Source organism: Halichoerus grypus, chromosome 1 (genome assembly GCF_964656455.1).
Source record: "Halichoerus grypus chromosome 1, mHalGry1.hap1.1, whole genome shotgun sequence".
Lineage (NCBI taxonomy): Eukaryota > Metazoa > Chordata > Mammalia > Carnivora > Phocidae > Halichoerus > Halichoerus grypus.
Window position 1 is genome coordinate 108,885,266 of NC_135712.1, and position 20,579 is coordinate 108,905,844.

At 38.0% G+C, this 20,579-nt stretch overlaps 1 protein-coding gene across 20 annotated transcripts in view; it reads right to left on the bottom strand.

Annotated features, from left to right (window-relative positions):
• Positions 1–20,579, bottom strand: part of MBNL1 (muscleblind like splicing regulator 1) — a 202,611-nt gene that overhangs the window by 136,152 nt on the left and 45,880 nt on the right. For 13 of the 20 annotated variants that reach the window (XR_013446880.1, XR_013446873.1, XM_078070123.1 and 10 more), the window contains exon 2: positions 10,199–11,190. The exons of 6 other annotated variants lie outside the window; for them this stretch is intronic. Coding sequence is in view for 12 of the 14 variants with exons in the window: in XM_078070123.1 (XP_077926249.1) it covers positions 10,199–10,372 (174 nt within the window). In the remaining 2 variants the exon portion in view is untranslated. Of the gene's footprint in view, positions 1–10,198; positions 11,191–11,391; positions 11,764–20,579 lie in introns of those variants that run through there. One more of the 20 variants, XM_078070116.1, reaches the window with a different exon arrangement.

The following is a 20,579-nucleotide window of genomic DNA, read 5'->3' on the forward strand; positions in this document are numbered from 1 at the left end:
GAATTGTTTTACGGAAAGCAATGTCATCTACCAAAGAGGAACCTTATTTGGGGCATGATAAATTTGGCTATGTTTCTCTCAAAACACCCCCCCCTTCTTTTTTTTTTTTTAATTTGACCCATTTGGTGAGCTAACACTCTTTAGTTTTAAAAGCTTCCTGGGACTGGGAGATGTAACGAGACTTATTTTCAGTCTATGAACGGTTTTAGAATATTAGATGAGCAAAGATATCTGAAAGCAAATTATCGTCTGAATGCAGTAACATGGAAAAGAATGAATTACAGATGTAATTTATCCGTCACAAGCAGATCCTAAACACTGATTATGTCCGTACTTGTGCAGAAAATTGAAAATGATAGAAAAGCTCCCCAGCTTTTCTAACTTTAATTTCCCATGTTTTACTTTGCTTAATTTACTGTCAACTATCAATAGCAGATGCTTCTTGCCTTATTTGAGAATGGCCTGGACATAAGTATAAGTGATTCTGAAATCCCGAAGCCTTACATACCAAGTCTGAATTTTACGCAAGAGGCCTGGAGTCATATGGGGTCTTAAGGAAACAGAGTGCTGGATTCTCATTAAATAGTAAGTCTCAACCTAACATTAACAGAAATTAAAATATAAATATGGTTGAATAAATGGAGACAACTTCAGAAGAATCCTTTTGGGCTTAAAAAATATGACCTGGGGTCAAAATAAAGGTGGTTCCCAACCGACCAATGATGATCCAGGGACAGCCACCCTACTTTGGTGGCCCATGGCTATGGGAACTCTCTTAGTGGGGATTCCCTCTAGTTCTTCTCTTTCCACTTGTGGTCTGAGAGTTAGTAGTTGTGAGAGGGAATGGAGAAGGAAAAGGAAAGATAAACCACCAGAGACATTTGTCTCCCTTCCCTAAGTGCCTTTTCCACAGACCCTCCAATTGCTGTGAAGAAGCTCCCCCTCTAAACTCCATCACCACCACCCCTAACATACTGGTCTCCCTGTTAGCAATTAGCCCCCCAAGGACTTCGTTTTTTCGTATCTGTTTTCCCAAACTTTGACACAGGAAGTGTTTAAGTTATACTCCTTGAATTGGGGCCTACCCATCCCCTAGACCTGCTATATGCCTTTCTTCTCATATCTGGGTCTTTATTGCTGATCTTTTCACTATATCTTGTGATAAGATAGCCAGAACACAAAAAATAATATATATATATATATATATATTTTTTTTAGTTTTGATATTTTCACTATCCACCTATGGTACTAGTAATTATAAAGCAACAGTATCAAAACAACAGCTACGCTTTTGAAAATTTCAGGAATGAAAGGGAAAAGAAACTGGTCACTAACATTAAGTGCCACAGTGGACCAGACTCAGGGTCAACAAGCTGTGCATTTGAAAAGAAAGCAGGTTGAGGTTTTGGGGCGGGGGAGGGAGGTCACTTGGAAGACACTGACAAAGAAGTCTTCCCACCCTGAGTGAGCTTTGGACTACAGTCCGTCATCCCACACCATCTTTAGTCCCTCCTGATTCTGAGCCACTGCCCTGTTGCCAACCACCTCTGGGAAACAGGAGCGGCCCAAACAGGAAGCTGCGGAACCTCTTGAGAACTGCCCGCAGAAAGCATCTCAGGAGTCTGCAGAAACCACCTCTCCTGCACTAGGCCCAGATGAATTTCTGGAGTGCTACACTGAACCTTGAAATGCACCGTTCCCATAGAAACAGTTTGACAAAAGCAGTTAAGGTCTATGACTAGTAGTACTTAAGATGTATGATGAGATGGCACTCACAATGCTTCTGTGGGGCCTCCTGGGTTTCATTAATAACCATAGTTTCCCAGGTAGTATTTGTACTGGACTAGAAGTCGAGCATCCTATGAGTTACTTGACTTCCCGGGGTTGGCCCGATGACTTAACCACATTGCTTCTGTGGGAAAATGCTTTCTAAGCAATTAAAACTCGGAATATGGCTATTTTTTTTTAATACATGGGGGGGGGGGTTACATAGTTTCTATGGTGACTGTTTATTGAAAATGACGAATTTAAAAACATTTTCCTATACAACCATACATCTTTAAAAGTTGGTGGCACCTGCTAGCTTGCTACTATCTTGTATTCACTTCCTGATTCATTTCTTGACTTAAAATATAATTACCTTTGAGTATTCACTGTTTTAAGCTATCTGCTGTAAATCTGCCTTAAACATTAATTTTTATTCTTAAGCACTCCCTTGCTGAACCCTTAGAATGTAGATATGTAAATTAAGAAGCAAAGTTTTAGAGGAAAGTGGTTACAAGTGCAGGCTGCAAAATCAGGTGACCAGGCTTGGAGTTCACATGTTACCGGCTGAGTGGCCTTGTGCGTATCACCTAACTTCTCTGCACTTCAGCGTGGCCATCTGTGAAGTGGGAGGAATATCAGGAATGCTCTCAAAGAGTTTTTGTGAGGACTAAATACTATGAAAAAATTAAAAGCACTGAAAATACTGACCAGCATATTGGAATTTTTCAATAAATAGTAACTCATTTTATTTCATAGAGAGGAAATAAAAATAAATTTGTGGAAGAAGCAGAAACAGATATCAGAGTAACTACAGATTCTTTTGTTGAATAAAGTCACTTGAGACCTGTTCTTATGACATGCATTCCTGTTACAGTTCAGTTATAATTATAGAACCATATATAAGTATGTACTGGCAAAGGAAAAATAAAAAATGAAGAAATTTTCTTTCTCTATATACCTAAAAAGCAATCCATTTGTGATATGCCAGGTTTTATTGACTAAATATATCATGACTGAGTTGTCTAAATGTCTCTGGTTATCCAGGACAGGAGGCCGATAATATGTTGGCCAAGAGAAGAAGACAGAAGTTTTCTCTTCAGAGGTGGTCTCCCCTCAGCAACCCCCATACTTAGGTATTTTTCAGGGAGAGTTATTTGATTCTGAATTTCTTCTTGAAAAAAAAAAAAAAATTCTCTAACTCTTTCATCCCCGTGACTGCCCTCCTGAACATCCATTCTCCCCTTCTACCTTATCCACCCAGAGGCCCAATTTTAATCAGGACAACAGTTAAAATACTATAGTTCCCACAAACGTGCAAAGGGGAAAAAGAGAGAGAGAGAGAGAGAGAGAAGGCAAACCAGGAAACAGACTCTTAACTACAGAGAACAAACTGATGGTTATCTGAGGGAAGGTGTGTAGGGAGATGGAGGAAATAGTGAAGGAAAGTAAGAGTAAGTACACTTATGGTGATGAGCACTGAGTAATGTAGAGAATTGCTGAATCGCTATATGATACACCTGAAACTAATATAACACTGTATGTTAACTATACTGGAATTAAATTAAAAACTTAATAATAATATTTTTAAAAAGACTGTAGTTCCCAGCTATGCTTACTGCCAAAATCAGCCAATGAGAGGCCAGGATAAATCACTGGGCGAAGCTCGGAGGATCATAGGGCAAGGAAGCCTAAGTAGGCTAGGTTGTCGTCTCTTTTGCCCTTGCCCCTTCCTGCTTCCTGGAATGAATACATGATGGTTGGGGCTGCACTGGACATCTTCAGATTTTTAAATAATCCTCAGGTTGGAAGCCGTGTGCTCCTCAGGACTAAGGGTGAAGACACCCAAGTTCTAGGGACTGTGGCACCATCATACAGGCCTGGACAACTGACGAGCATATCAACCCTTAATCTGTTTATGCCACATGCTGGGGAGGGAAAGGTGTCTCTATTACTCAATGCTGGACACAATTCCTTAAAGACAAAATGTCTAAGTAATTTCAGCATAACTTCAGAGAGAAATATAAAGAAGGACTAGAACCAACAGTTCTGAAGCTAGGGACTGTTAGCAAGCTGGAAAGAACCCAGAGGTAACACAAGAAGAATAAAAGTCAGAGACTGCCAAGGCCCAAAGGTGTCCAGGAGACACCCATTCAATCAAATTATAATATATGAGGGATCATAACTATCGGTATTTTCAAAGCACAAGTCCTTACAATATAGAAAGTGTTATCTCTAACAACAAATCAAACTTTACCTCAAAGTGAAAGTCTTTCAAAAATGTGCCAAAAGATGATAGATAATGCTGTAGGTGAGGTGTATTTGATGTTATTTGCATGAGAAATAGATAAAAACTGTGTAGTTGTTTATTATAAATGACTACTAGAAGAAGATCTCCTCATCAGAATGACTCGTTTATAGTGAAATTCACAAAGAAATCACTATTCTAAAAAAAAAGAAAGAAAAAGAAAAATCACTATTCTAATAATCGATTATACTTCGAACAGCTAAGTAATTCTAATGAGCCTTTCCAGTTGCTTTTACTGAAGTTTCTGCTTATTAATAACTATCATTAGTGCTAAATCGAACACTATCTGGTTAATCCACTTCCCACTGACTGTCATAATTTTTGGCCTGTTAACACAGAAAATTGCTCCCTTATCTAAAAGCATGGAATGTGTTTTTGCTAAAGTTAAAAAAAAAAAAAAAAACCCAGAATTTCCTCAATAGTATCTCTTTGTAAGAAAATAAGCAGCTTTGTCTAAGACTGTGGGAAGGCAGAGACATTGCTCAGCATGAAAGGTAACAGATTAGTGATGTTGATAGCTGAAATCCTCTACTTATCCTCGGCAAGGAAAATGACAGGAGAGCTTCCCAAACGAGGTCCCTAGGTACCTGTGCTGGAACTGAAAAACATTCAATTTCTCACCTCTCGCGTGAACTGGGAGTATGTCACACACATCCTGGATAGAAGATTTGCCCCACCCTGTGAGGACTCTGTCAAGTAAGTAACAGCCTTCTACATGGAATTATTTTGAGGCTATTTGTAGACTCAGAATTCTGCTTTAGTTCAGAAGTCTGAATTACAATTAAAGGTTGAACTCAACTCTAAGTGCCACATTGCTTTAGGTTTAAACTGTTTGTCACACACAGGAACTGAAGGGAGGTTTAACGAGAAAAAGAAAAATAGATGCAGTGTACCAAAATCTTAGGAAAGGAAACAAAAAAACTAGTTCTAGAATTAAAGCCTTCGGTAGCATGATTCAAAACATGACTTGAAATTTGTCCAAGTTTTAAAACCTTAACACATTTAAAAACTATTTTTCTAAAAAAAAATTCTCATTCTAAGAATATAAATAGGTAACTGAATAAAACCGTTAAGTCCTGGGGCCCTGGGTGGCTGGGGTTGGTAGGCATCTGTCTTGGGCTCAGGTCATCATGATTCCACAGTCTGGGATTGGGCTGCATCTAGGGCTCCCTGCTCAGCGGGGAGTCTGCTTCTCCCTTTCCCTCTATCCCCTCCCCCCCTCCGCCCCCGCTCGTGCTCGCTCACTCTCTCGGTCTCTCAAATAAATAAATAAAATCTTAAAAACAAAAACAAAAACAAAAACCTGTAAGTACTACCAAAGCCGCTGCAGCCATTGAGAATTTATTAAAGAAAAGTTCGTATCAGAGTGGATGGCATCGTAGCACATTCACAGAGGATTCTTGACAAAGTTGGGGAGATTCTGGTTAGGAAATACAATTTGAACTTTGACATGATACACACTGTTCCACAAGTTATGCCTTCTGGTTAGTTCATCTCCTAAGTTATTAGGGGAGAACGAGATAGTCCTATGTCCACCTGTCACCGAGGGACACACTGCATGTGCACCTGCAGGGTGACATGTATACCTACTCGTCCAAGTTGTAACATCACACAGGAGATGCCATCAGCAAAGCAGTAACAACGACAAAACTCTTGGTAGAAGTTATTCCGATTAGGAGCCTATGCGATCAAAGTTTCAAAATCAGACGTTTAGTGTGAAATTTGCAAATAATCATTTTGGAAGGATTACCAGTTAAACTGGTTTAAAAGACAGGATGAAAAGACTAGGCCAGGAACTCAGAAAGAGCAGTAACAACACAAGCGATTGGAAATACACCGTGCTAACACCGGAGGACATCCTACAACTTAACTATAAAAACCTTCGGGACCACTTTATCATGTCCAGTTAGGCCACCCTGCTCCTGTGTGACAAGCTAGAGACTTGATTTTCCTTACTGGCTTTAAGTTTTCTAGTTGCTCATTTACCTGGATGCTTACACATTTGTATGTCTTCTAATAGCTGAATCCATTTATTCTGCTAGGTCTTCAGAAGCACCTTAAATGTGTTCACTCAGGGCCCTTGATTCCCTGACACTTTGCAGTGGAATCTGATCTCGGATGTGTCTGTGACAAATCTGATTGGCTGGGCTATAAATACACACAAACATGTAGAATAGTGAAATGAACACTCAATTATCTAAAACAACACTGCCTAATTTGATAAGAAGACAAGTGAGTAAAGTTTTCAAAGGTAAAAGAATTTTGCTAGATTTTTGGAAAATAGATAGTAAATATGAAGGTTATATGTATCTCCCTTCCTCCTGCACCTGAGAAATGAACGGATATTTGAAAAAGAAAAATTCAATAAGCAGTAGTCTTTTTGTGTTGTGCATAGGCTGAAAGCATACTTTTTTGATAGTATAAATAACTTGACATCACAATAAAATACATTCTGTAGGCTTCCTTTATTTTTTATTTTTTTTAAGTTTTTTTCAGGTATGTGGTTTTTTTTTTTTTAATTTTATTTATTTATTTGAGAGAGAGAGTGAGTGAGTGAGAGTGAGTATGAGCAGGGGGAAGGCAAAGGGAGAAGCAGACTCCCCGCTGAGCAGGGAGCCCGATGCGGGGCTCGATCACAGGACCCTGGGATCATGACCTGAGCAGAAGGCAGACGCTTAACTGACTGAGCCACCCAGGCGTCCCTGTAGGCTTCCTTTAAACAACTACCTAAATTTTAGTTGACTGATTATTACTGAAGAAAATAGGTAACTTGTCAATTAACTGTTATTTGAATCATTTCTTAAATATAGTATTCTAATGGCAGCTTGCTGTGTTGACATTTTTCCTTCAGCTTTTTTTTTTTCCCCCTTTGGTATCCCTTTCACAAGCCATAAGGAAAAAAAAAATCCTCTCCAGCCTAAAATAATCTACCTTTTCAAATGTTCACCGTTTCTGAAGTAACTCAAATCTATGGTGTGTAAGCGATCTAATTCTCAATTTGAGTATATTCTTAGACTGTTGTCAATTGAGACTGCAAGTACAAAAGCAAAATTAAGTGAGAACAATAAAGTGTTTAAAATAGCTAAACTAACACACATTATTACAACTTTTGCTCTCTCTTCCTATTACCATTCTATTTCCAACATACTTAATATATACACATATTCCTAATTATCATGTACTCCCATTTCACTTAGCAACACATCTACTAAGATACAGAACTCTGTGTTTTCACGCAGTAAATTTAATCTAAGTTAATTATTTAAACTTTGAAATCACTGATATGCAACTAAAATGCCATCAGCTAATCTTCTTCCTGTTACCTTTAGCAATATGCCAATTGGTTTCTTTTACGTAAATACTGTCTTGAACTGTTTGACTTCGGTTTTTAATGAAACGAATTCTCCTCTTCTAAGCAGAAGTCTGCTATGAACGTAAGTCACCTGGGAGCCTGGCCAAAGTCTGCAACAGCACAGCTGAAGGGTACAGCCATTTCACAGGGTCCTCTCACAGAGTATTTGGTTTGCTTTCCTAACTTGCTAAAAATAGTAGATTACACAGGCTACCTCCATCTCATGGCTCAAGAACTCACAAAAGGCTGGACTATGGATTGTAGGAATACATACAACACACTTAATTAAAGAAGTCAGGATATTACAAGTTTTCCAAATTCCTTCCGTTTACTCTCTGAAACAATACAAATGATCTAGTGGTTATTGGCATGGAAACCTCATAATGCTCCCAAATTTCAGAACTTCAAGCATGAGTCACAGAGTTACCTTAACTGTTAAAATATGTTTTTGATCTATTTTAGTCACAACGTTGAATACAGGAAGACAACTACCTAAAAGGCAGTAATCTAAATACTGTATTAAAAATCACACAATGTGTTAGTTATAAATATGTATCTAAGAAAGGTGGTTTTTGAAACATAAATACTTAATTACACATTCCAAATATGTTACATGAATTCTTAATCTGGTTATTTCACTAACATTTTAGGAGCTATTGTTCTGGGTATGAACCTCCACCACAAACAAATTTTGTGTTTGTTTTTTTTTTCCTCTTATTCAAATCAAAATATTTTACCAAGTTTCAGACACCATAAATTAAATTTCAGTTTCTCTTCGAAAGACAAAGAATAAGGACAAGTTTGCATTGATTAGCTGCGATATTGAGTTCATTTCATAAGTAAATTTAAATCTTGAAATTACTCGTTATTAAAAAAAAGTCCCTGATGTGGCAGTTCAATCTTGTTACCCACACAGCATGTCATTAAGCAATGCTCCTGTTTTACTCAAAGGGAGACTGTTCTGTGTCCACAAGTGAACAGCCACTAAAAAAATATTTTGAGATGGAAAAATAGCAACTGAATTTTAACATTTCACAATGTTTCCAAATGCTGTGGAGGCAGGTCTTCTGTGAAACCACTCAATGTCACAGCCAGTTTAATGTCCTTCATCTTGTAGCTACGAGTGCGCCATCAACTGTCTGTAGGATTAAAAACTGGATTTACTAGTAATTGGGTCAAAACAGGGTTACTTATGGACACAGCTGGCTACTGAGAAGTGTAATTAGCCATTTGCCCCCTCATTTTATGGGTCCCCATCTCTAATCACACCTAAATTCAGTCAGCAGGAATTTAGGAATACACATTCACAAAGGTACAACCACTGTGCCCTTCCTTCATCGAAGCCTTTCAAAAGAAAGTAAGAGAAAGGCCCAATGGTAATTTATAACTTTTGGCTTATTGATCTTTATGACTATGACATTAAGAATAATCTAACACTATAAGATATCTTTGTTGTTGTGAACACCTCCCTTGAAATGCTACTCTGAAGATAATAACCTGAGTCTTTGGCGAAAACTTTAGCAAAGTAGGCAGCCCAAGCTGAGCCAAGAAGCAATTAACTAGAATAGTCAACTCATACATTAACTCATAACACATCAGGGTGAGTTATGAGTTAACATATGAGTTGACTATATTAGTTAATTGCACCCCATGTTATTAAATAAAGCATTTTTATTATAACAGCACTTTTTTTTTTCTTTTGCAAAAGACAAGATGGATCTATGAAACTTTTTACTTCTCTATAGATGTAGAAATGATAGTGACCACCCCCCCCACGGGTTCAAAGAATGAATTCCACTGGCACATTAGTATTCAAAAGCAATTCAATTAAACCGAATAAGTGAAAGTACCCAGGAATCTTCACATTTCTAGTCTTGACCTTGCATGTCAGAATAAAGACACATATGCTATCTTTTTAAAAGGCGCATTTTCAAACTTGATACCTGAAACACGAACCAATGACATTTTTGAATGTCAAGATATACTAAAACAGATCTTTCAGTATTATGGTGCCCAACAAAAGCTAACTTTTAACACTCCTAGCTGAGACTGTTACCAATTTCAAAATAATCAGGATCCAACAAAATAAACTAAGTTATTTCACATTAAAAGTTTAGGAGCTAAAAAAAAAAAAAAATCCAAGTAACAGTACCTAAAAGTTTCTACTTATTTATAAAACTCAACATTCAACAAAGTTTATGCCTCAGATAGGGTACTGGAGTAGCAACAGAACCTTACTTCTCTATCTTCCACAAAATGCCTTGTTTCTGGCCTTAAAAGAATACGCTTATACAATAAAAAGGAAACCCACAATGTCAAAATGTTAATATAAAAAGTCTAGTCAAGTTTAGCTGCCTAGAAATCTGTTCTTTTACAAGCAACGGTACAGCACCTTTACAAACAAGGAAAAACGTATCATCTTCATTCAGCTATTGCCATGGCCTTGTATAATCTGTGTATATGCTAACACACCTATGTATGTACATTTACTATTCCTATAGACATTGACATTGCTATTACTAAGTAAAAAGTATGCTGATACTCTCTGTTTTAGAAAAAAAAAACTGACGAAGTTATTCATAACAAAGTTTGGCCAGACATGGTTCTATTGCTTCTCAATAAAAGTCCCCCACCCCCAAAAACATCAATAAGAACACACCGTATAACTAAACTATTAACAAAGCAATCCATAATTCCAAACTCAATGGACTAAATGTCCATATCCCCTCTATTCAATTATTGCATATCCTTAAAATAATATAATATTTACTCACTTTCAATGAATCAAAGCAGGCGATTACTCGTCCATTTTCAACTTGGCAGCTTTTCGAAGGATGTGCAAATTTACATTCCGTGTCTGGCCGTGAGCAAGTCCCCCTTTGGAACTCTCTACATACTTCCAGTGTTAGCCATTTTGTGTCCCGAATTGGTGTGACACTAACAGCCATGTTTAGATTTTACAGGTAGTTAAATTTTTCAGTGAAACCAACAAACCCAACCCCCCCCACAAAAAAAAAAAACCAGCAAAAAAAAAAAAAAAAAAAGCTGAACTGATAAAACTGTAAAATGATGATGAAAGTGTCCCCTCCAAAATACTTTTTTCCCCACTCCCTGCTTTAAAAGTACATGGAAAATTGTGTTGTCAATATCAAGGAAAAGATCTCCCACTAGAAATTCACAGCATGAAACTGTTAATTCAAAGAGGTTTTGGTTTTTAGAGAAATACTAGAATCGTAAGTAGATGAATGTTTAAAAGTAGGGCCTCGAATCAGCCTTGTGCTCTCAGTAACCCCTTCCCAGTGCCAATTTGGAGCCCAAAATGCAAGCATGAAAACGTGGCAGACCCTTTGACACCGAATTTCCAAGCTGCTTTCAGCAAAGTTGTCTGAAAGGGAATCTCCTCACAGCTGAATTTGCAATGGAGTTTGGTGGTGCAATCGGTATTGATTAGTTTGGCATAGACAGATGCAGCAGTTTAGAGCAAATCGAGAAAATGATTTTTTTTTTCCTCCTTGATTTCCTGGCAGAAGAGATCTTACTTTTTCAGCAAACTTTTCTTTTAAAACTAAAGCAGCCTAGGGCAATGCCAGATACTTAGAGCTTTTGTCTTGATTATAAGTAGAAATGGGGGTGTCTGGGCTAGAGGTGGAGGGTGGATGTGCTGTCGTCACAGTCTAGCTGGCAGCAAGCAAGGCAAAAGCAGAGACTGCTCTAGAAGCGGGTCCAAGCAGCAGAGACGTCAGGAAAGGCACTTCTTAGTACCAACCTGTAGAAAAAAGAGATAGGTTAAGATTTACTAAGTAGCACTTCACTGATGTCCTACAGTATCACAACCTTGCCATGTGCTACCAGACTAAGTAATATTCAAGTCAGCTTCTCTCCTTCTCTGTCTCTGTCTCTTGCTTGTTCTCTCTCTCTCTCTCTCACACACACACACACACACACACACACACACACAAATACTTACAGTGAGGCATATTGCAGCCAGCCATCGTAGATTTATTAAAAAAAGGGGCCGTTTCCCCTTGTGAAGCAATGCATGATAGAGAGATAACCAATCACAGATAGTGTTGCAGCAATATTCTGGGCAGAAAGCCAATAGAGTGGGTTGTCTTATGAAAGGTCGCGCCTGTCAGACGTTCATTACTATGCTATAAGCACAGAAAATGTCCATCAGATGTGACTTATTCCACTGCAAGAGGACGAGCATGTGGGTTTTGAATTTACCCAACATGCAGTTAGTGGACTAAACCATGTTAGTTTCAAAACAGCTTCTAAGACAAGTCCAAGCACTTGAAGATCATTACCGGGGAATAAAAAGCAAGGTTTAAAAATTGCAGCTGACTTCCAAGCTGCTTTTCCCTCTGGCTCTGTGCAGGGACAGGCACTGAACAGCCTGCTCCCGCTGTCCTGACACGTGAATAAAAAAGGAAAGGGGTGTTTACAAATGGTACATTCTCCTGACCTATCCAATTCACTTCCTTCTAAAGCCCAAGTCCTGCCCCTCCACTGAAAGCAGCTCTCATACTGTAAAACTATTCCATTCAGCCGGCAGACACTTTGTCAATATATCACAGGCAGGCGAGATGCGAACAAAAGCATCCTTTATTTGAACATTTTTTAAGCAGAAGCTGAGGTCATGTGGGGAAAATAAGGAGTGCACTGTTGTCAGTGTGTCTGGCAAATCTGAAGTCAACCTCAAGGGGGAAAGTGATTCCATCGCAGAAACATTAAATATTAAGTGAGCGATTGGATTTGGGCAGCGTGATGCACTTCGGAGGTACGAACGAAGCCGGAGGTTGGGGGCTGGGGGATCCCCTGTTGCCTGATGATCTATTAACTCCGCACTACTAAGAGACTGCTCCTTACAGAGGGCATTTTTGCCTCTCACAACTAACTTTCTCTTTCAATCGGGATGGAAAAACTTTCAGAAAATGCTCAGTAGTTACAGAAACAAAAGTACACAGTTGTTTTTTTTCTTTTGAATGTTACCAACAAAGGAAACAAGGCTTTAATAACTCCAAAAGTTTTGCACTCCAAAAAAGCATTGGCACAATATAATAGTGTTTGATCACACTTACTTCTTCGAAGGCCAAATATGGCCAATTGGCATATGGTACATGTGGAACCATAATTTGGAAACTGGAATACAGGATATGAATATGTAAAAATAGAACCCAAACAGATCTATCTATAGATATCTAGCAGAATTCTTAAAAATTTCTTTAAGGATTAATACTGTCATTCTTTTTTTTTTTAAAAGATTTTATTTATTTATTTGAGAGGGAGAAAGCACTAGAGAGAGAATGAGTAGGGGGCAGATGGAGAGGGAGAAGCAGGCTCCCCACTGAGCAGGGAGCCTGACAGAAGGCTCGATCCCAGGACCCTGGGATCATGACCTGAGCTGAAGTCAGACACTTAACCGACTGAGCCACCCAGGTGCCCAAATACTGTCATTCTTAATACTAATTAAAAACAAAGCAAACAAACAAACAAAAAATTAGCAGATACCAGGTTTGGGAAACACTGTAGTAAGACTACAACTTTTGAGAAAGGTTAAAAAGAACCAACTCAAGAAATATTTTTGTTTTCAAAACACTTTCTGGTCCTAACTCCTGATTATATAAAAACAAAGGCAAGTCGGTCATAAACTCTAAGATTCATCCACCTTCCTGACTGCTCTACACTCAGGACTTCTCAACTACTCCAGGCCTTTAGCATGTACCCATCTGTGTCCAACAACCTCTTCTGTCCTTCTTGCTAAAATCTTCAAGTGCCTCACCTGCAACAATTCACCTCTTTTGGAAGCCAGCTAAGATGTCACTTCCTCCAAGAAACTCCCAAGATGTGACTTTCTCCATCTCCATCCACCCATTTATTAATGAGGTCTTTTCTGAATTATCTTTGCACCCCAGTATGGTCTGTTACTCACTTCTACGTATGACCCACTAAATTATATGTCAGAAACAATGTCACTCGTCTCAGAACCCCAGTGCTCAGCACAGTGATGGAAAATATACGGAGTCCATAACTGGTAAATTAAATGATCGATTACTACATCTGGACTGGAATTACCTCTAGGGCACAGAAACACACAAACACACATACGAACACACTCATATAAACACACGTATAACACCACACATGAACCACACAAACACACGCTCAAACACATACACACACACATACACCCATCACTTCCTCTATAAATTACTATATTCCTGGGTCATGCAGGCCCTCCCGCAGCCTAGGAATCCTCCTCCAGCCCTGGACAGCTCCCTCGGACATTCCCCATAGCAGCTTTTCTAAAACTTCAACACTTTCCAGCCCCTCCTCCCTCCTCCATATTCCTCCCACTCACAGCCTACGATGATCTTCCAGGTCACAGATATCTCATAGTCAAAAGAGTAGCCCTCAGACATGAACTCTCTCTCACCTTCCTGCCACCCATCTTTAAGCTATCTTTACGTATCTTTCATTTTCGTCTTCCAGTTTTGCCTTCGCTTGCACACCGTTAAGCGTCCACCTTGACTCGCTCCTTCTCAGAACATCCGTTCCCTTTACACTCCCTCTATCTGTGAATGCCCTGCCTTGTCTACACGCTTTCTCTTAGTCCTCAACCTGCTGAGGTAGCTCCGGACTAGAGGGGGCGGATTGGCAGGAGGAAGGGGGCCCTGCCTAGCTATGCGTCCTTCCTCTCCCTAATCCTCTTTATCGGCTGTTCCCAGACAAATGTCTGAAGAGTCATCTACACGTGCTGTTTTTCTGCTTCTTCAGTTTTGAATCTATATCAGTGTGACCTCCACACTCATTACTTTACTGGTCAGCGATGGCCATCAATGCTCTAATTCAAGCCAAATTCAAAGACTACGCTAGTCCTTATCTTTACTTTCCGTTTCTCCCATTGCTGCCCCTCTCGTATCCTCCGCCATAGACAGGAGCTGCCAGGAGCTGGGAAGGTTCTTGGCATATGCCACACGGGTGTAGGCTCCTGGGACTTGTTACATGCTAACCCTTTGTTTGGAGTGACACACTTCCTCACCCCTTCAGCTTGGTAAATCCCTTCTTGTTTTAAGTTGCTATTCAGGTATCACCTTCTCTCCACGGCTGGGCCAACTATGCTAAACATTATTCCATCTCAGAATACCCTCAGTATTTTATAGCTCTTTTAACCCAAAGGTTATAAATCCCCTGACAACAGGGTCTATCACCACTTTTTTATCCCAGTTCCTGGAACATAACAGACATTTTCAAAATATTTGATAAATGAATAAATTTTATTCAAACTCACAGGAATAAACATGTACATGAGGTTGTATCCCCAAAAGGAAGGAAATAGCTCATCATGATCTATGGGGGCCACACAGCATGAGAAAGGATAATGGTACCATTAGAAATATCTTCATTGGTCGGTGGTTATGTAAATACAACCACAAAATCAATATCTAGAGTTGATTATTTTTCCTCTCTGCCATGTTCCAAGCTTAATCTCACTCGGGCACAAAATATACTTTAATTAGTAAAATGTTTGCAAATGGATACTTTGGACATTTTTATTTTCCATAGCAGAGATATTCTATTCACTTCACAAAGGGTTACTGAAAAAATTATAGATACACACGTATTTGTAAGTTTAATACTGTTTAATTGTAAAATATATACGCAAAGATGAGAATCAAAATATTTCCTACTAACTAGGCATAGAGACTGAGCAGTCAAAACAGACACCAACCTTTACGGATTGTTAGTGTAGCTGTACCCAGCAATGTGCATGCCAGTCCTTGATATGGGGCACTGGGGTAATGAACAGAGATTATATCTAAATTGCTGAGATCAGATTATTGTCTTATAATCCTTCTCTTTTTTCAAACAGAAGAACTTCAGAGAAGACTGGAAATCTTCATAATTGAGTGTTTTGGTAAATTACGATTGAATAAGATTTGGATCAATACTGAATTCCCAAAACATTATTTCAGTTGGTAATGGATTTTTATTCTATAGATAGAGAAGGTGCTTAAAAGTGTGTGGGTAATTTCCACATTGTGAGAATTCTTGCAAACATATTTGCCTCCAAAGTATGTGTTGTTTGTAAATAATTATGAAGGAAATATTTCTACTTGAAAGATATTTACTAACAGCTAAATTGCTTCTGAAGTAAATTTCTGACCTATACTTCAACATATTATAATAAACTTCCCTGCACCAAAAAAGAAAAAAAAAAGGATTGGACCATTTAATAGTTTTACAGTAAGACTCAAACTTTTTTAAAACTTATGTAACAACAAGCCCTCTTGTGCCTATTGATCAAATTCCAAACACTAACCAAAGAGCTCCTCACATTATGTGATATGTTCTACAAATAAGCATGTTCTGCCGTAACAACCAAGATCCAATTCTTCCTTGAGTGGTATCAGAAATAACATACATTTTCTACTTTAAGATACAAAGGGGGAAATAGAAAGGAAAAGAAGAAAATGTAAAGCTGGAGGGAAGGAAGCTAAGAAAAGAATCAAGGATAAAGTAAAAGAGTGTGGCAAATTACTAAAAATGAGTCTCAAAGCAACTAATATATATTAGCATCAAAGCTGACAGTGGATGGCTTCATATGAAAATCTATTTAAGGGATGCATACATACTGCAATAGAGGATAAAGAGGTGCTTGCAAGGTAGGAGACTGAAATTCTGTTTTGGAGAACTGGATGGCCTCTACGAACAAGGTTAAATGTCTTAGTCATATACATGTAATAATCATTTCAGTTCTTCTGAACCAAATATAGGGAGGTTGGTCCTACTGCATCCCAGAGCAGTTAGCTGGGAATTTTGGGGACTTTTTTCATAAGCTTTTGATTTTGAAATAGCTTACATATTGAGGAAGTTAACAGAGTAATTATTTGAGGTGTTTTGTTTTTTTTTTAATTTACTAAGACAGCTTTAATCTAACTGGAAAAGAAAGCCAGCTTCACCATATAATGTTTGCCGGTGACAAGAAGCAGCCCCTTGCCCCAAACCATAACTTTTCCCCCAGGTGCACTGATGTCAAAAAGTCCATAATTAGCAATGCATGACTTTAGTGAATTAACTCACAGTACAGTTTTGCCCAGGGCTTGCCCCAAATATTAACAGAGATTTTAGTATACAAACCAACTAAGCATTTCTGGAAGCTGTACAGCCATTTCTCTACTCATTAAGGTACTAAATACAGTAACAAGGCCGTTAGTTATTACATGGGGAAAACTGCAGTATGAACGGGTTAATGCAGTCTTCAGCAGGATTCAACTCCATATAACAAAAAGCTGAGATCAGTGTTTCTCAGCAAGGGGTAAGCACACTACGGGTAGCACCCATGGCCATTTTAAGTGATACAGAAACAACATAATTTTAATAGATGCATCAGAATGCAAAAACTAGCTCATCAAGCCTCTGATCACACGGATACCATAGCTTAGAAAGAAGCTAACATTTAATAGAAGTAATTTAGAGAATAAGACTAATATACTAAAAAAAAAACAAAAAAACCCTAAGTAAATATATTGGCAAAATCATGAAGGAGATATGCAAATAACTGAAGTTTTAGAAATACTGCTGAGAAAAAAAGATAACTTTCAACCACACATGCCGACCGTTAATGAGGCTGGCTGGTCTGACACATTGCTCTGTGTTAGGCTGACAAGCTACTGCCAAGAAAAGGGAAGTTTGGTAACTCAAATAAGTCATCTACGGTCTGTCAAAGCACTCCTTTACAATTCTGGTAGGCTCAATACCCTAATCATCAAGTGGTCCCTTACTAGAAGGATAACGAAGGAGTGTTGGTTAGGAAATACACTATCGCCAAAGATTAGAATTCCAAAAGCAACTCACTAAACTGCACTCAATAGAAAATGCTTATTGTCCCTTCCGTATTTATATTTGAGACCAAAGAAAACAGGAAGCCTCTACGCAATGATTAAAAAGTGAATTTTGAATGGTCTCCTGTTATCAGGCAAAATAAAAAAAAATTAAAAGCCTTAAGATCATTAGAAGATAAATATCACAATGGCAGGCTGTACTTTTTGTTTAGTGGCTCACTAGCTTTGTACCTAATTAGGTCTTCATCCCGCCCCTACTGCAAAGTTATCTTCCTAGAAGCTTTTCCGGCCGCTGTCAGAGTATCCAACCTTCTCTGTTCCTCTCAACACCAGCCCAGACTTGCCAGACCTTTACCTTGCTTTATTTTTCTTTGGAGCACTTGTTAGGATTGGGTGTAATATTATGTACCTATCTTACCATCTGCTTATCATCTACTCTGGCCATTAATATGTAAGCTCCGTGAGAGTCGGCAGCTGTTAAGCTAGCTCTCCACTGAACAAGCCAGCACCAAAACAGTGCCTGGTCCAGAGAAAGCCAGCGATCTATTTGTGGCATGACTAAACATTTCTTAGTACATCTGAATGCTAGTTTAAAAGTATTTTCTATAAGTTACAAGGCCCGTTTGATACACTGGCAATGTTACCTTCACAACTGAATGAAACCAGCATCGAACTCCACTCATTGGAAAGAGAGCGTGAGGCAGGGAAGTTAACACAGGACCGTATTTATATACCTCCTCAATTATGAAGTTGATGGAAGATTTTCTTATCCACAGAAGAATCTGAAATAGTTACATGTGGCTTTGCAAATTTAAAACATCTAAATAATTATCTGTGAATTTCTGACAGAATCAGTCTTCAGTTCTGGCAAAAGAAGGGAAAATTTGCATTTTTTTTCTGATGATATTCAAACAGGCAGCCTTTTAACATTTCCGTCTATTCTACAAGAAATTATAATGACATAATACTACAATGCCACTTTATCGTTCTTAAGGAAAAAACACTAAGCCTATTTAGTGTTTTGCCTGCTCTACCTATTACACAAAGAAGTCATCTTGTTAGCCTTACATCATTTCTGATCTATCCATATTATTTAATATTTCAAAATAACAAATAGTTAGGAAATCAGAACACAAACAACAAAATTAACAATGTTGCTATGTGCTCAGGAGCTAAAATGGTAGGAAAAAACAAATCTCACCATCCTGGCAATTTTCAGGAAAAACGGTACATTGACCCAAATGGAATCTACCAATGTGAAATTAGCATGACAAAACTGTGAATGCCAAAACACTGATATTGTTATTCCCAATGCAATGCCATAATTATAGACTTTGATTCTAAAGTTTACTCAAATGAGTTAATTTTATTTGGCATAGTAACTGGGGGCCAAAATCTTAGTTTTAAATTTTTCACATTTATATCTTTTGAATAACATCACCTACCTTCTTACAAGGTTGGTGGTACTTCAGCCTAACACATGTTTAAATGTGACCTTCATTGCATGAGAAATGGTAGCAAATTCATCTATGCTTCCCTAATATTGTTATTGCCCAACTCAAAGGTGATTAATGAGAAAACTGAGGAAATATTCCCATGGCGTCCTGTGCATCAGTGAAATCTGCTGCATGCGTACCTCTTTGTCCCACTGTCCTGACTTTCCTTCCAGGGCAGAAATCATTCTCACAACCGGTGGTCATTAAGGTCTTCTCCACAATTAACCTATGCCTGTTTTTCACTTGAGCAGACTCAACTAAATGAGCTAAATTATAAAGTCAACATGAGAAGAAATGACTATATATATACTACATATACTGCATATATATGTATGTATAATATTTGTCTCTTTCTGTGTATACATATATGTATAGATATAGATGTATGTGTGTGTGTATATATGTATATACATAGAGAGAGAGTGCATGTGAGCAAGAGAGTACACCAAAAATAAAGTATATCTATTAGAACCAGATTTAATCGTAGTTGTCACACTTTCCAGAATTTTTAAAATCTTAAGTGGCAATAGCTCTCAATATCTCAATATCAAGTATATCTGAGTACAAAAGCTTCATCTTAACAGATGAATCTTGAATTTCCAGATAGGTCTGATTTAAAACCTAACATAGTGACCTCAATCTGGGAAATTGCACTGACATTTCTATTGAAGATTGCCCAAAATATGTGTTGCTTAATTATTAATCATTATGAGAAAATTAAGTAAAATGTATGTTTGTAGTTAAATAAAGAGATCTAAAATAATTATTCCTCAGAATATAATGAATGAAACCAATTATAAATATAGTATGGTATTACATGAATGTATCCAATTTAATGAATTAGTGGACTTCTCATGACACAACACAGTACATAAACAACTCCTTTCCATTTAATCAGCAAAAATCCCTATCATTTTAAAAATGTATCTCTTACTGCAAACTTTACAAATACTCAAGCTATAAAGGTTTACTATTTTCATTCTTTGAATACTTCTATTGATATATTTGACCTCAAAATTTACCTTTTTTCACAAATAATTTCAAGCATTCTCTTAATATACCAATGTTAGTGTAAGACTGTTGAAACAAATAATACATTATATGTTAAAAAAAAAAGAAGAAGAAGAAGATAGCAGGAGGGGAAGAATGAAGGGGGGGGGATATCGGAGGGGGAGACAAACCATGAGAAACTATGGACTCTGAGAAACAAACTGAGGGTTCTAGAGGGGAGGGGGGTAGGACGATGGGTTAGCCTGGTGATGGGTATTAAAGAGGGCACCTTCTGCATGGAGCACTGGGTGTTATACACAAACAATGAATCATGGAACACTACATCAAAAACTAATGATATAATGTATGGTGATTAACATAACAATAATAAAAAATAATTTATTCCTAATAATAAAATATTACAATCTGTTTTAACTTGAGCTTTTTTAAAAAAAAATCACAAATTCACATACACTCACATATAAACAAGAATTTTCCCTAATTAATAGTGAGTCAAGACCCCATTGTTTTTCCCTAATTTAAAGGAGGAAGGAAGATATGTAACAAAACAAGGACATGCATTGACAACTCATATTTTCTTTTTTTTTTTTAAGCAAATAGCTCTTTTTTTTTTTTTTTAAAGATTTTATTTATTTATTTGAGAGAGAGAGAGAGCGAGAGAGAGCACATGAGAGGGGGGAGGGTCAGAGGGAGAAGCAGACTCCCTGCTGAGCAGGGAGCCCGATGCGGGACTCGATCCGGGGACTCCAGGATCATGACCTGAGCCGAAGGCAGTCGCTTAACCAACTGAGCCACCCAGGCGC